At 44.9% G+C, this 16,810-nt stretch overlaps 1 protein-coding gene across 1 annotated transcript in view; it reads left to right on the top strand.

The window, feature by feature from the left end:
- The window catches only part of ehd4 (EH-domain containing 4), a 40,089-nt gene that overhangs the window by 2,191 nt on the left and 21,088 nt on the right, over window positions 1-16,810 (top strand). Inside the window, 2 exon segments of the mRNA XM_030044099.1 lie at window positions 12,666-12,842; window positions 15,523-15,620. Of these exon segments, the coding sequence (XP_029899959.1) occupies window positions 12,666-12,842; window positions 15,523-15,620 (275 nt within the window).

Genomic DNA, 16,810 nt, shown 5'->3' with positions numbered 1-16,810 from the left:
CTGAGTTGGATGGTGTTTATTCGGAGAGCTGTCTGTGCAGTACTTTGTGTTTTTCATGTCTGATAAGTGGGGCTCTGTGTCGGGGCGGGGGGCTGCTGAGGTGTGAGGAGCGTGGGATGAACCCGTCCAGTAAATGAAAGCCGCCGTCTCGTGTTTGTTTTCCTTCTGTCTCGGTGGTTCCGCTGCGTAACTGAGCTGCTATTGTCCTGTTTATTTTTACGCGATCTGTCCCTTTAATCTGTGGTGCTCTGCAGGCAGGGAGCGGGAATGTCCCGTGCCTGTCCCTGCTGACTCAGCCTCTTCACTGCACTTCATTTCTTTCTGCAATAAAAGCCACAACGAGCAGCATCACAGGCCTTTTCACAGTAAAATCAGGCGTGAGCGTCATCACCGAGTGTCTCTCTTTAAGGCCCGCTGTTACTTCCTGCTTTGAGCTTTTGAGGATTCTGTCTGGCTCTGAGTAAGCTCCTCCTCTTCCTCCTCTTCGTCCTCTCGCCTCCTCTTCCTCCTCTTACTCCCCTCACGTCCTCATCTTCAGTCTGAAACGTCTTGTTCTGCAGAGGAACCTCAGATCGGCGGCGGCTGCAGTCAGCGCCGCGGCCTCGAAAAAGTTCATTCAAAGCAGCGCCACCTTGTACATTCAGAAAAACACTGGTTCTTTAAAAGGTTCCTCAAAACGCTCTGTGGTTCTCCAGAGAACCATCAGCAGCTGAAGAACCTCTTTATTTAGGGGCTGGTTCTCCACACACTCTCTGTGGTTCTTTAAAGTGCTAAAGGTTCTTCATGTTTATTGGAGTTATTTGGTGGCGGCAGCAGCTAACAATTCTTATCCTTGTGGATTAATGTGCAGATTATTTCCTCAGTGAATGGATTAATGTGCAGATTATTTCCTCAGTGGATGGATTAATGTGCAGATTATTTCCTCAGTGTATGGATTAATGTCTCGCTCTATAAACCATCAGAAAACATTTTTAATAGCTCGTCTGGAACCCAGTGAAGGAACAAGGAACGTGGAGAACCGGCCAACAACATGTTCATGTTGGTTTTCAACCTGCACACAGTCACATGATTTAAAACACTCAGAGAAGCTTTTATTTTGAAAAATTACTAAAGAACCTTTTAAAAAGCTTCTCTTGGTCGGCTCTCCGGTGCTACTGTTCCTTTTGGTTCTTTGTGGAACCAAAAATGGTTCTTCTGTGGCATCAATCTGAAGAGCCATTTTTGGTTCCAGTTAGCACCTTTATTTCTCGGAGTGATAGCTGAACGTCTGCAGCTTCACCACATTTTCAAATTCAGAATAATCCAAGTTAATCCCGCAGGAGCCTGGAGGGAGTCACACGTTCCCTCATTTCCACCTAAAACTCAAAAACTAAAATCTCTTCACTTTGACTTTGGGTTTCTCTGAGCGACCGAACCAGCAGCAGGACTGAGGCTGAGCTCCCAGCGCCCCCTGGTGGTCAGAAATCATCCGGTGCAGCTTCAAAGGAGTGCTGTGCGAAGTTGCCGAGGAATAAATTAATAAATTAATAAATAACAGCAAAAAAAAAAAAAGTATACAGGGCAAAAGTCAGAAAAAGAAAAGAATAAATAGAAAAAAATGAAAAAAATATTTGTATGAATAATTAAAAACTGTTGGATCTTTCTGGAATACTCTACACTTTAAATGTAAAAATATGATAATAATACTTTTCTCTGTTTAGTATTTTACCTCAGTGTGCATGTGGCTGTATGTGAAGCTGTGACAAGGGATTTTTTTTTTTTTTTTGGCCAGCTCTGTGGTTCCAGTGAATCTGCAGGACATTTGCTCGCCTGCCGACCACACGGATGAATTTTACTGAAGTTTCCATTTACTGAAGTTTTTCCGTAGAGCACAGGAAGTGAGCGCCAGGACTTTTTAATCCAGTGAATGAATTAATTTAGTGTGTGATGTGAAAAATAAAGCCCAGGTCTGATGGGAAGTGATCAGAGTCTCAAAGTGTGAATGTTATCGAGATATGAACGGAGAAAAGGAAGAGCTGACGTCAACCGTTTATCTGTTAACTGATCAATTTCCTGTCGAGCGATCAATTGATTAACTGACTCATCGTCTCAGCACTGATCAGGACCCAGAGCTTATCACTGAACCAAGGGCTGCTTCCTCACCCTGTGTTAAAGGCTGCTCGCTCGCCCCGTGCTGCCGGCTCACTCAGGCGTGTGAGTCTCAGGTCCGGCAGCCGATCGATGGACGAGTGTAAAAAAAGAAAGAAAGAAAGAAAGAAAGAAAGAAAGAATGAGAGTTTTGTGTGCAGAGTGTTTTCAGAGTGTTGCTTGCCGTGCTGGCTGAGCAGCTCTGTTAGCGGTTAGCGTAACCACAGCTCAGCACATCACACCAAGGCCGTAACGCCCACATACATTGAGAGGTACAAGCCCCCCCCCCAATGTTCAGGCACTCCAAAATGACACAAGCAAATTTTCACTTGTTTCAAATGAAAATTCACTTGAAACAAGTGAAAATTTGCTTGTGTCAGTGGCAAAATTTGCCAGTGGAAAAAGTGAAAATTCACTTGAAATAAGTGAAAATTAGCTAGAAACAAGAAACAGATTTTGCTAATGAAACAAGCAAATTTTCACTTGAAACAAGAGACAATTGTCTAAAAACAAGCATGAAAAAGCAAATTCTGGTTGTTTGTTTGTTTGCTTGTTTGTTTGCTGGCTGTGCATCTGGACACAGACGTGAAGCGAGGCAGCACGTCTGGCCACGCCTCCTTCCTCAAGGCCCGACGCATCTCATCTCATCACTGCAGCGTTGCATTTGCCCCTTTTCCACCAGAAAAAACCTGGTGCTGGTTCGGAGCTAGTGCTAGAGCCGGTGCTTAACTGGTGCCAACCAAGAACCGGGTTGCTTTTCCACCGGTCGAGAGCCAAGTGGAGCCAAGTCAGAGCCACGTCATGACGTCAGCGTGAAATGACGTGGGTGTGCGAGACGCTCGCTCAGAATCACAATAACCATCATGAATGAATGAATGAATGATACTTTATTAATCCGTTGCAGGAAATTCCATTGTCACGGCAGCTTCATCACTTCAACACACATCAAACTGCACACTCATACAATCCAGCGGCTGCAGCGTCTCTGTCTCTGTCTGCCCGTCCTGTCCTGAAGCCGGTGAAACTGAGCAGTGAGTCGGGGATGATGTTCGTGAGCCGCGTCTCAGTCAAGCATATAACGCTGCTTTCCCGATACAGTTTCTGGCCCCGGGTGGAGCAGGATGTGGATTTATTGGTGATGCAAATACTGCGTGTGTCTTTACAAGCCTACATTTCAATACAGAGGCGAAAAACACAATTATCGCCGGCTACCTGTCGGATTCGCGATCGGAACGAATGACAGCTGTTTAGTTATAAAACGGGTGCTTCTCATCCTTAAATGTAATTTGCGGAGCCGCGTTCCATGCCGTTGTAAAATCAGTATAACCCGCGGCTTCTCTGGGATTATTGTTTATGTTTATAGCGTTCGCAGTTCCTGTTTTGTTTTGTAACCCCGCCCACCAATGAGGCGGTGGGCCGCGTCATCGGTTCTTTCTCTGGCTCCTGTTTAGCCCCTGCTCGGAGTCGCTGCTTGCCTAGCACCAGTTTGGAACCAGTTTGGCCCCAGCTTGGGCCGTGGAAAACCAAAAAACTGGTGCTAAGTCAGGCACCGGCTCCGAACCAGCCCTGGTGGTTCGGAAAGGGGTAATTGTGGTCCATGTGCCGCCCCAACATGGCGGCTGCAGCCTCTGTCAGAACAAAACCCTGAAAGATGTGACAATCAGTGTTTTACTCAACTGCTGCAAGCTCTGTGTTCACACACACACACACACACACACACACACACACACACAAACACACACACACACACACAGGGGTTCCTGCCTTGAGGTCGGCGTGTTGTCACGAGTTGAAGAACTGACTTCCAACCCCCTCCTCACGGTCTGCAGTTCACTGGGAGATAACACACACACACACACACACACACACACCACACACACACACACCACACACACACACACACACACACACACACACACACACACACACACACACCACACACACACACACACACACACACACACACACACACACACCACACACACACACACACACACACACACACACACACACACACCACACACACACACACACACACACACACACACACACACACACACACACCACACACACACACACACACACACACACACACACACACACACACACCACACACACACACACACACACACACACACACACACACACAGGCACAAATGTACATTCACAAATATCCCTTTGAGAGTCGTGTGTGTGTGTGTGTGTGTTCTAGTTTGAACAGCAGTGACCTGCCCGGCCAAGCTAATACTGAACTCTACTGGGAACTGGGTCACACACACACACACACACACACACACACACACACACACACACTGTTTCTCAGTTTCAGTGTGAAAGTCTTCAACCTGCTGCAGTTCCACTTCACCAGGCTTATCTGCCATCTGCAGCTGTGTGTGTGTGTGTGTGTGTGTGTGTGTGTGTGTGTGTGTGTGTGTGTGTTCGTTAGAGTTCAGATCCATTGAGTCATAGTTTTTGGCTGCAAACCAGGACAGGAGAACTGACCTGGGATCAGCTCTACAGTTGCAGAAATTCTGGCAGTTGGTACGGAAGGGGCCCTGAACGCACCGCACACACACACACACACACACACACACACACACACACACACACACACACACACGTACATGTACATGTACATGTACATGCATGCACATGCATGTGAAATTAATACATATATGATTACACACACTTACCACACACACACACACACACACACACACACGCTGCAGCCGGGGCCCCGCCCTGCCCTGAGGAATGCTGTGAATCATGGGAACTGAACAGAATGCTATGAATCATGGGAGCACGGGCCAATAAACTGCAGAGTTGACATATTTACTTCTTCTTCTTCTTCTTCTTCCTCTTCTTCTTCTTCTTTGGTGGCGGAAGTGAAACCAGCAGGCAGTTCACTGTCCCTGAGGTAAAGCCGTGGCTCGGGGGCCCAGAGGGGGCCTCTGAGCTGCTGTGAGGGAGCGTCTTCCAGCCAGATCACACTGAAGCTTTGGTCAAACAGCACCATGTTTACCTGCATGACTCACCTGGACTCACCTGGACTCACCTGGACTCACCTGGACTCACCTGGTGGCGAGTCCAGGTGAGTCAGGAGACGACGTCATGCTCATCAACACCTTTAGTGTCAGCAAACTGAACAGCTGGAAGTCGTGAGGCATCGTGTCTGTGTGTGTGTGTGTGTGTGTGTGTGTGTGTGTGTGTGAGCTGGCAGCTGTGATGCTCTGTGCTTCTGTTCCTGTGGAAGAATACAATAGAATACAATAGAATAGAATAGAATGTCTTTACTGTCACTGTACAAGACAATAAAGAAGCCGCTGGAAGCCGTGAGGCGGCGGCGGCGTGCTGACTGCTCCTGCAGCGTGAGGCTCCACGCCGTGTTCGCCGTGAGGAGCCCGACTCAGGCCGTCCCGTCTCCTGAGGGTCTGATCCCGTCCGGTGATGAAGACTATGACGAAAAATATTCGTCAATGAACCTTTTTCACGGACGAAAACTAAATAAAAACTCAATGAAAAGTCAGATATGACGACGAAGAGCGTGACACTTAAGTCAACGAATAAAAACGAGAGAAAAATGTTGGGCGGGACAAACAGAGGAGGAGCAGTCTGCAGGTCGCTTGTTTACCCACATCAGGAAGGTCCAGTGACATCACCTGGTGCAGTGTTTCCCAAACTTTTTTTCTGGGGACCCATTTTTTAAAAATGACAAACCACTGCGACCCAAATCACAATGTAGGCTTTATCTATAAATCACAAGAGCGAACTTGTACAGAAATTGCCATTTCTGGCCATTTTTAGTGCCATTTCCACATCACTTCATCTTGAATAGGTGAAACAGCCATCTCAAAAAGATATCGATTGTTTGACAAATCATAACTTTGTTTAACTGTAACATCACGGGCGGTAGTTTGGCTAGCAGTGTCAGTCTGGTCTTTTTTCTGGTTGTTTTCCCCGCCGAGGTCGGTGCACGTTCAGCTTTACCCCGGCTTCCCTCGGATGTGTTAGTTAGGGTAGTAGTGTCTTTATCCGGGACTCTCTTTTTGATCAGCCAAGCATCCATTGTGGCTGGCTGCGCGCGAATTACGGCGAAAATATGGCGGAAACACACTATTGGTGATCTGAGCGGAAAGTGCGAGTATGGTTTAAAAACAATAATTAAAAAAATAACAACGAGCTCCCTCATGTGGCTAAAAGGTGTACTGCAGATATAGATCTTAAATAGGCTAGACTGGACATGGAAGAAATACTACAAATTTATTTGGCGACCCAAATAAAATCTCATGCAACCCACATGTGGGTCGCGACCCAGTATTTGGGAAACACTGACCTGGTGGACGTCTAACCTGCAGCCTCTTGGCCTCTGTGGCATGTGCTTGGTGACCCCTGACCTCCAGTATGTTTAGTTGGGTTTAGTTGCACGGCTTTGGTAGATTTCAGGTGACTTCACTGACATTAAGAATAAAATAAAATCCATGTTTTGTATTACAGCCATTAAATCTGTGTCTGTGTTGCATGTTCAAACTTTAACACGGTTCCAGATCAGACTGATGGAGACTTCAATGACTGGGAATTCTGTAGAAAAATTTAATCAACTCAAATCTGCTAATACAGCTGTCCCTCGCTATAACGCGGTTCAGCTTTCACGGCCTCGCAGTTTTGCGGATTTTTTTTTGTGCAATTTTGCATGCTTTTTTTTTTTTTTTTTTTTTTTACAGCGCCTTGTGTTCTGCGTCCTGATTGGCTAAGGGACTGTAGACCATTGTCAGTCAATCTCCTCCGTGCCGTGTCTCCTGTACAGTACAGAATGCGTTCATTCTATAATACTGGACTTATTTTTCTATGAAGGTTTGAACTTTGAGAGTTTAAATAAGAGAGAAAAGTGAGAAAATGTTAATGCCTGTCTGAGAAAAGTGTATAAAGTGTGTAGTGAGGGGTTTCACAGCCTTAAAACATCTAGAATAATTGTAAAAAATAAAGCTGACTACTTATTGTGGGTTATTTTTAGAACGTAACTCCCGCGATTAATGAGGGACCGCTGTATTTGGTCGACTAAAACTAAGACTAAAAGACTTAAGAGACTAAAACTCTTCTGATATTTGGTCGACTAAACCTAGACTGAGACTAAAAGACTTCAGGTGACTAAAATATGACTAAAACTAAATGGTGTGTTCTTCAAAAGACTAAACATCAGCATGAACTCTGACCTCGTCGTGGCGTCTGTCAGCTGAGCGGCGTCTCTCCTGAGGCCAAAGTGTTTCCGCTCAGCTCCTCCTCCTCCTCCTCCTCCTCCTCGTCCTCCTCCTCCTCCTCCTCCTCCTCCTCCTCCTCCTCCTCCTCCTCCTCGTCTTTGTCTTCTCGCCTGCCGTCATCAGCATGAGGCGAGCTACCAGCTGCTGCCGCGGTTTCAGGCGGAAACGGCGGCATAAGCACAACGAGAGAATTTCAAAATAAAGGCGTCGTGAGCTGAAGGATGATGATGATGATGATGATGATGATGGTGATGATGATGATGATGATGATGATGACGATGATGATGATGATGATGATGATGATGATGATGATGATGATGACGATGACGATGAGGATGATGATGATGATGGTGACGATGATGATGATGATGGTGATGATGATGATGATGATGATGGTGATGATGATTATGGTGATGATGGTGATGATGTGATGATGAGGATGATGATGATGATGATGATGATGGTGACGATGATGATGATGGTGGTGATGATGATGATGGTGATGATGATGATGATGATGGTGACGATGATGATGATGATGGTGATGATGATGATGGTGATGATGGTGACGATGATGATGATGATGGTGATGATGATGATGATGATGATGGTGATGATGATTATGGTGATGATGGTGATGATGTGATGATGGTGATGATGATGATGATGATGATGATGATGATAATGGTGGTGATGATGGTGATGATGATGATGATGATGATGATGATGGTGATGTGATGATGATGATGATGATGGTGATGATGATGGTGATGGTGATGATGGTGATGATGATGGTGATGATGGTGATGATGATGATGATGATGATGATGGTGGTGACGATGATGATGATGATGATGATGATGATGATGATGATGACGATGATGATGATGATGTGATGATAGTGATGATGATGATGATGATGATGATGATGATGTGATGATGATGATGGTGATGATGATGATGATGATGATGTTGATGATGATGGCGATGATGATGATGGTGATGATGATGATGATGATGATGATGATAGTGATGATGATGATGGTGATGATGATGATGATGATGATGATGATGGTGATGATGGCACTTTGCGTGGATCTCACTGCTGAGCGTTCAGGAGTTGAAGCTCCACCAGCGCCTGTTCATCCTCTGCTCTCAGGCTTATTTAGCGTTTGGATGTTAATGGATGAACATGGCCGTGTTTATTTATTCATTCATTCATTTATTTTATTTATTTATTCATTCATTTATTTTTATTGAATCATAGTTTTGATGTCTGGAGCTCAGCGGGAAGTCGAGTCACATGTTTCGGCTCCGATGTGACGGACTCGGCTCTGGAAAACACTCGAGTCCTGCCAGTGTTCCACAGCTGCTCTCTGGACACCGTGTGTGTGTGTGTGTGTGTGTGTGTGTGTGTGTGTGTGTGCGCACACGCGCGCTTGTCCGTGCATGCCAGCATTCCTGTGTGCCTCTGCTGTGATCTGTTTGACGACCTTTGACCCCGTCTGCTCCCCTGACAGGATGGAAAGTGCAGATGGACGGAGAACAAAAAGCCAAGGAGGTTTAGAGAGAGAGTGAGAGAGAGAGGGAGAGGGAGAGAGAGAGAGAGAGAGGGAGAGAAATCAATTTACTTTTCTCATTAATTTCTAGACATTTTATACATTTAGAATTTGATTCATGTTGTGTTTTCTAATGTCGACCCCAGGAGGCAGTTTTACAATCAGTTTTACAATCTATACCTGGAGGGTGTGCTGGGACAGGTGTGTGTGTGTGTGTGTGTGTGTGTGTGTGAGTGAGAGAGAGAGAGAAACAGCCTGTCTGACCAGAAACAATGTAGATTTTGATCGTGTTTTTCATGTTTCTGTCTCTTTTTGGAAAGAAACCAAGTAAATTTTCTCAGATTTCAACAACCTGGAGGAGTTCAGCGTGGCTTGGCGTGTGGCGTGGCCTGTGGCTTGGTGTGTGGCTTGGCGTGTGTAAGGCGTGTTGTGCTGTATAGATCCTGATGAGCGTCCTGACACCGGGCCTCCGCCACTCTCCTCTTCCTCAGTTTTTTAAAAAGTAGTTTTAGGAGAACGGTGCACAGCAGACAGACGTTTCAGAGCAAAGAGCTACGAGAACCTGAGACAAACAGCAAGGCAGCACAGGAGTGACTGAAGGGAAGATTAAAAAAACACCTGTCTGTACACCGTGCACTTACATGCATGTCTTTCTCTCTCTATGCGTAGTCGTAGCTTTCTATTGGCTGTCATGCTGTTGATCTGGCACCGTGCGCTCTGATTGGCTGGGAGCGACACACCGCTGTCCGGCGCCTGACGTCCCTCTGATATTATACAACCGCAGAACCGGAGAAAACTCATTAATTCAGTATTTCCTGTTTCCTCGGCGCGGAGCGGAGCGGCCGGCGAGCGAGGCCCGGCCGGTGATCCGGGCGGTGGGAGCCGCAGCCGAGCGGCTATGTTTGGACTTTTCCTCTCCTTTCATCTTTGCCTTGACCTCCTCGACCTCCGCAGGGTTTAAGGAAAAGTGAGAAAGGAAGGAAGGGATGGAAGACGGCTGCAGTCTCTGTCCTCTGACTTCCTGTTGTGCCAGGCGGCCGAGGGGAACAGGAAACCAGCGGCGGGCAGCTCCAGCCCGGAGCGAGGGTCCGAGCCGCCCGTCCACTCCGGAAGCTTCAGAGCCGAGAACTCGCTTTAAATCACTCTGGACTTTAAAAAGCTAAGAGTGACTCAGCAGGTCTGCTTAAAAATAACCCGCAATAGGCAAAATCCGCGAAGTTTATTCAGCTTTATTTTTTTACAATTATTCTAGATGTTTTAAGGCTGTAAAACCCCTCACTACACACTTTATACACTTTTCTCAGACAGGCATTAACATTTTCTCACTTTTCTCTCTTGTTTAAACTCTCAAAGTTCAAACCTTTGTAGAAAAATAAGTCCAGTAAAAAAAAAAAAACATGCAAAATTGCACTAAAAAAAATCTGCGAAACTGCGAGGCCGCGAAAGGTGAACCGCGTTATAGCGAGGGACCACTGTAACCCAAAATAAGGCTATTCAACTCATTTTTGCAGCAGTAAACAGTTAGCCGCACAATAACTGTGCAGCACTTCTGTTTTCTGTCAAAATAAGAGCGCTAGCTAACATTAGAAAAAAGGGTGTACCGTAATCTTAAATCGACCGACTGAAAATCTGTTGGACAGTAGCTGTGATCACGATAATGTCCTGGTGCAGGTCTGTGCAAAAATAAATAAAGGCCTGCAGCGAATAGCCGCCTGGTTCTTTTAAACGCCCGGGGTCCAAGTTGATTTTGCGTATTAAACGCCCGGGCGATTAATTGGGGAAATACGGTATGCAGAGCTGAGGGAGTTTTTTTTTTTTTTTTTTAAATAAGATTTTTTTTTGGCATTTCTGCTTTATTTGATAGTTACAGTGGAGAGGGACAGGAGAGGCAGAGGGAGGACCTGCAGCAAAGGGCCTGAGGTCGGATTCAAACCCAGAACGCTGCGATCAGGCCTTAACCAGAGGGACGCACTAGGGCTGTCCCGATTAATCGACTTAATCGATTACGTCGACACGTACAACATACCGTCCAGTTGTTGTCAATTACGTCGCAATTTACACAAACAGTGTACAGCAGACGTTGACGTTCATGAACAGAACTGGAAAAAAACGGCAGCGGCTGCAGGTCCGAGCGTTTCAGACGGAGCAGAGGGCAGCAGCGGCACCAAACAGCCAGAAAGACGATCAGAGACGTCAAAAGTGTGGAGATCTTTTAAAGAGAAGCCAAATGACACCTCAGCAGCACCACGGCGACGAGCGAGCAGCTGGAGCGGGACGTCCCGGTGCTGCTGGAGGACGACAGGAAGCAAAGAGCTGGACAATCCTAAATCTAACTAACTGATTACCAACTAACGTGAAGTTACAGCAACACGGCAGCATGAAGGAGTTAAAGCATCACCGGGTCACTTTGACTGAGAAACCAAACTTAACGCTACACGTTAATACGTCGCACATAACAAAAAAAAAAAAAAAAATTGCGAGATTACTTGAAATTGTTTGACTAATCGACTAATCGTAAAAATAGTTGATAGATTAATTGGGAAAAAAATAATCGTTTAGGACGGCCCTCGCGTGCACTCCACCAGCCGAGCCACCGGGGAACCCCAGACCTGATGACCACGCTCGCTCACCGGTCGAGCAGCACCGGAAACCACAGGGCCGCCCAGCCGATCGTCTAAGAGACACGGAGAAGACGTTTTAAAAACCAGATAATATGAGAGAGAAGAGCAGGACGGCCTCCTGCACTCAGAGAAACAAACTGCTAAGCATAGGCGGAGTTTGCAGGGGGCAGGGTGGGGAATTGCCCCCCCTAGCGTCTGAAATGTGTCACTACATTGAGTCAAAAATAGGTCCAATATTTTTTTTTTCCTGTATACATATCTATAAACATTTAAGCAATGCAATAAAATAAGATTATTTTCAGAAATAAATCTGAATTACATTATGTTTGGTATTGTAATAAATAAAATAATTAAAAAAAAATGTTTGCCCCCCCCAGCGCAAATTTCAAAGTCCACCTATGCTGCTATGTGGAACCAAAACGGGTTCCTCAGAGTGAAGGAACTTTTCTCAGTCCTTGTTCCTTCAGTGGGTTCCAGACGAGCTATTAAAAATGTTTTCTGATGGTTTATAGAGCGAGACATTAATCCATTCACTGAGGAAATAATCTGCACATTAATCCATTCACTGAGGAAATAATCTGCACATTAATCCACAAGGAAAAGAATTGTTAGCTGCTGCCGCCACCAAATAACTCCAATAAACATGAAGAACCTTTAGCACTTTAAAGAACCACAGAGAGTGTGTGGAGAACCAGCCCCTAAATAAAGAGGTTCTTCAGCTGCTGATGGTTCTCTGGAGAACCACAGAGCGTTTTGAGGAAACTTTTAAAAACTTTTATTTTTCTGAGTGTGGCGATGTGTTTAATGACCTCACAGACCGCCGCCTCATAGCAGCTCCATCATCACAACCTCCTCTGCTTTCAGAACCGCTGGACTCTGTGCTGCCCTCTAGTGGATTTACTGCTGAACATCCATGACGATGTAAAGGACGCATGGACGCACGTGGACAGAGACGCATTTATTTTTAAACGGAGCAGAAATGAGTCAACTGATATTTAATTTCTCTCTCTCTCTTCCTCTCTCTCTCTTCCTCTCTCTCTCTCTCTCTCTCTCTCTCTCTCTCTCTCTCTCTCTCTCTCTCTCTCTCTCTCTCTCTCTCTCAGGTATCTGTTGGAGCAGGATTTCCCGGGGATGCGGATCGGTCCGGAGCCGACCACCGACGGTTTCATCGCGGTGATGTACGGCGAGAACGAGGGCGTCGTCCCCGGCAACGCCCTGGTGGTCGACCCCAAGAAGCCCTTCAGGAAGCTCAACGCCTTCGGCAACTCCTTCCTCAACAGGTACACACACACACACACACACACACACACCAGCAGCCACAAACAAACAAACAAACGTAAAGTATCGTCACCGTGTCGAATCAGGAGATAAACGTGTCGTCACAGCTCACAGGCTAATCAATAATCAGTGTGATCAGTTTGGTGCTGAAACAACCAGCGGCTCAACTGATTAATTCATTTGCTGAAAAATTAATTAATTAGTGATCAGCTTCACTTAAAGCACTCAGATGCTGAGTTTGTTGTCCTGTCGGTGATATTGATCAACAAACTGAACTAAATTCATTGATAATGGAAATGATCATTGGCTGCAGCCCAGAAGGTAAGCAGAGCTCAACTGTGAGGAAACTGATGAAATAATAATAATAATAATTATTATTATTATTATTTTATCCTTTATTTGGATCCTGAGTCGCTGATCTTCCAAAAAAAACAACAACAATAAAAACAAACAATAATTAAAATGAAACTGTATCAATAACACAAAAAGACAAAACAGACAGATGTAAAGATCAGGGAATAAGTCAGATAACGTCCACATATGAAGCAAAAACAGTGAAATGAATGAATTGATCTGCATCAAGACGGCAACAACATAAAAATAAATAAAAATAAGGTAAAAAAAATAGCTGGAATTACCCTTTAAAAACCTTTAGCTGTTTAATGACACACAAACTAACAGGAAGTCAGCTTGCTTTTGGTTGTACTGTCCCTTTATCCCACTGTGGACGGGGCAAGCTATGCTCACACTCACACACACACACACACACACACACACACACACACACACTCAGCCTGGCAGCTCTTGACAGTCCTGTCACCAAACACACACGACCTGGGAAGTGACTCCTTCACCCCTGACTGACGCTACCTCTCCACATGTACACACACACACACACACACACACACACACACACACACACACACACACACACACACACACACTGCTGGCTGTCAGACAGGAGTTAGTTATAGCTCGGGTTTAAATTTAGCCGAAAAACACGCAGGTCCAAACTATTTCCTCTGTCCAGAAATATTTCTGAGAGGAGACAACGAGGAAATGGAGGGACAGTTAGTGTGTGTGTGTGTGTGTGTGTGTGTGAGAGATTATGCGAAGCCAAACACATTCCTTTAACCACGAATGCCATCTTGCCCCAAGTGAGGGAGGAACCCTCTACAATAACACATTGTTTCCAGGGGGAAGTGTGTGTGCGTCACCACGTGTCAGCGCCGCGCTCTGTTTTTTCCCGCCGCCGCTCGCCGAAATTTACAGCCGCCGCACTCGGTCTTCTAAATTTAACCTTTATGTTTAATGCAAAGGAACAAACACACACACGTTCTCCTGGAGGCGGGGAACGTTCTCCTGGAGGCGGGGAACGTTCTCCTGGCGTTCCCCAAACCCAGACTCGTCCATCAGACCGCCACACGGAGACGCCTGATTGGTCAATAATCCCACTTCCAGTTGATGGTGGAATATCTGCAATAATCCCACTTCCAGCTGATGGTGGAATATCTAGGAGGGAAGAAAGTTGAGCAGCTGACTTGTTGCAGCGGTGGCTTCCTGTTCCATCACTATTCCAGCAGCACCTGAACTCAGTGAGCTCTTTAGAACCAGACGCTCTGTCACTGATGTTGGGAAAGGCAGACTGCAGGGCTGCTGCTGGAGGTGACACACCTGTGGGGGCGGGGCTGAAGGAAACACCTGAACTCACTGGTTCAGAGCTGAGGCCCAGTGCTTTAGACCACACAGTGAAGATAGATAGATAGATAGATGGATAGATGGATGGATAGATAGATAGATAGATGGATAGATGGATGGATAGATAGATAGATAGATATATGGATAGATGGATGGATGGATGGATGGATGGATAGATAGATAGATAGATAGATGGATGATAGATAGATAGATGGATGGATAGATGGATAGATAGATAGATAGATAGATAGATAGATAGATAGATAGATAGATAGACAGATAGATAGATAGATAGATAGATAGATAGATAGATAGAGCAGCGTTGGCTCGCTGTGAGCAAAATAATAATTTGACTTGGCAGCAGAATTCATTGGATCCAGTCCCACTGAAGAGAGAAACATCCAGATAAAAACACATGTGCAGACACACACACACACACACACACACACACACACACACTGTCATTATATCCACTGTCTTACATAAATGTGAAGTGTGTGTGAGCATGCAGTCAGCTCCGCCTGCAGCCCGACGTCACGCTCAGGTGTCTGCACCTGAGGAGGCGTGCACAGCCTGCACCACACAGTAACCAGGATCATACTACAGATAATAATGATAATCATATTACTACCACTACCACTACTACTACTACTACTACTACTACTATTAATAATAAAAATAATAATGATAGTGACAATGATAATGATACTACTACTACTAACAATAATAATCATCATTATCATCATCATATTACTACTAATAATAATAGTAAAAACAAAAATAGTAATAACTTGGTAAGTCCTGCAAATCAGTTCAAATCAAGTTACAGATTTACAGCTTTAGAGGAAACTAAGACAGTATGTGATTTTTGAAAACAATCATTCAGTGTTTGTTCTTTTGGTGTGTGTGTGTGTGTGTGTGTGTGTGTGTGTGTGTGTGTGTGTGTGTGTGTGTGTGTGTGTGTGTGTGTGTGTGTGTGTGCAGGTTCATCTGCTCCCAGATGCCCAATCAGGTTCTTCAGAGCATCAGCATCATCGACACTCCTGGCATCTTGTCTGGAGAGAAGCAGCGAATCAGCAGAGGTATGAACAGTGTGTGTGTGTGTGTGTGTGTGTGTGTGTGTGTGTGTGTGTGTGTGAGATGATGATGATTTTTTACATTTACATGTTAGTGGTACGAAATTAGAACTCAGGTCCCAGTATAACCCTAAATAAATAAATAAAGCAAGGTAAAAAAAAAAAAAATGTAAATATAAAATATAAAATATAAGTATGAGCAGTATATATCAATTATAAACAATATGTATAAACTATAAACAGTATATGTAAATAAATATAAACAGCCTATATAAATGTAAACAGTGTATTATATAATATAAACAGTGTGTATGAATAGATATAAGAAGCATATATAAATGTACCAAGTGACAGAACCCGACGCCTGGTACTGGGATTCAGGAGCTGTTAGACCTGATACACAGTCAGTGCTGAAATTAGCTTATGAGTGCTAAACACGCATGTTAAAGTGGACATGGTCCAACATCTGGTCTCAGTCAGGGGAAGTCGGGGAAAGGACATTGTGCCCAAAACAGTGGAATATTCCTTTACACCCGTGCTTTTTTTTTTTTTTTCTTCTTTTTTTTTTATTGTAAATTTGTTTTATTCTAGACTTGCATTTCAAGTCTTCATGGTTTTCATATATTGACTGTGACAGCACTTTTGAAAGCACCATTTGGGGAAATTATTTTCTACTGCAGGCCTTACAAATGGCTTTACATTTAAAATCAATACATTTTTCAGTATGACGAAGACTAATGCGTCTGTTGATTACATACAGTGTCATATACTGATCATACAACATAGTACACACTGTAATTTGTCAATAATTTTTTTTTTTTTTTTTTTTTTACACCCGTGCTTTCCAAGAAGTGAGATTTGTGTGTTTTTCTGTAATCAGCTGCCGGTTGAAAATGAAGCTGCTCCTGTTGCTTGAACACAAAAACCTTCACATCGAGCCCAAACTCAGATCAGCCTCGGTGCTTTGCTGCCTGCACCGAGCTGGAGGGAGCTGACCCGCTCTCCCTGGCAGGCTTACAGGAACATTACAGCTCTGTGTGTGTGTGTGTGTGTGTGTGTGTGTGTGTGTGCACTAGCTGACTAAGCTATCGGGAACGCCCCGCTCTTAGCCCATTGTGTCGTTGCATAATAGCCTTGCAGCGTGTTTCGTTTCCTCATATTGTATGAAGTCACATTAGCGGGCCGGCAGCGCTCCG

This window comes from Myripristis murdjan, chromosome 22 (assembly GCF_902150065.1).
Source record: "Myripristis murdjan chromosome 22, fMyrMur1.1, whole genome shotgun sequence".
In the NCBI taxonomy this organism is placed as follows: domain Eukaryota; kingdom Metazoa; phylum Chordata; class Actinopteri; order Holocentriformes; family Holocentridae; genus Myripristis; species Myripristis murdjan.
Note: the sequence above shows the minus strand (reverse complement) of the source record. Positions and strands in the feature narration are given on the sequence as shown.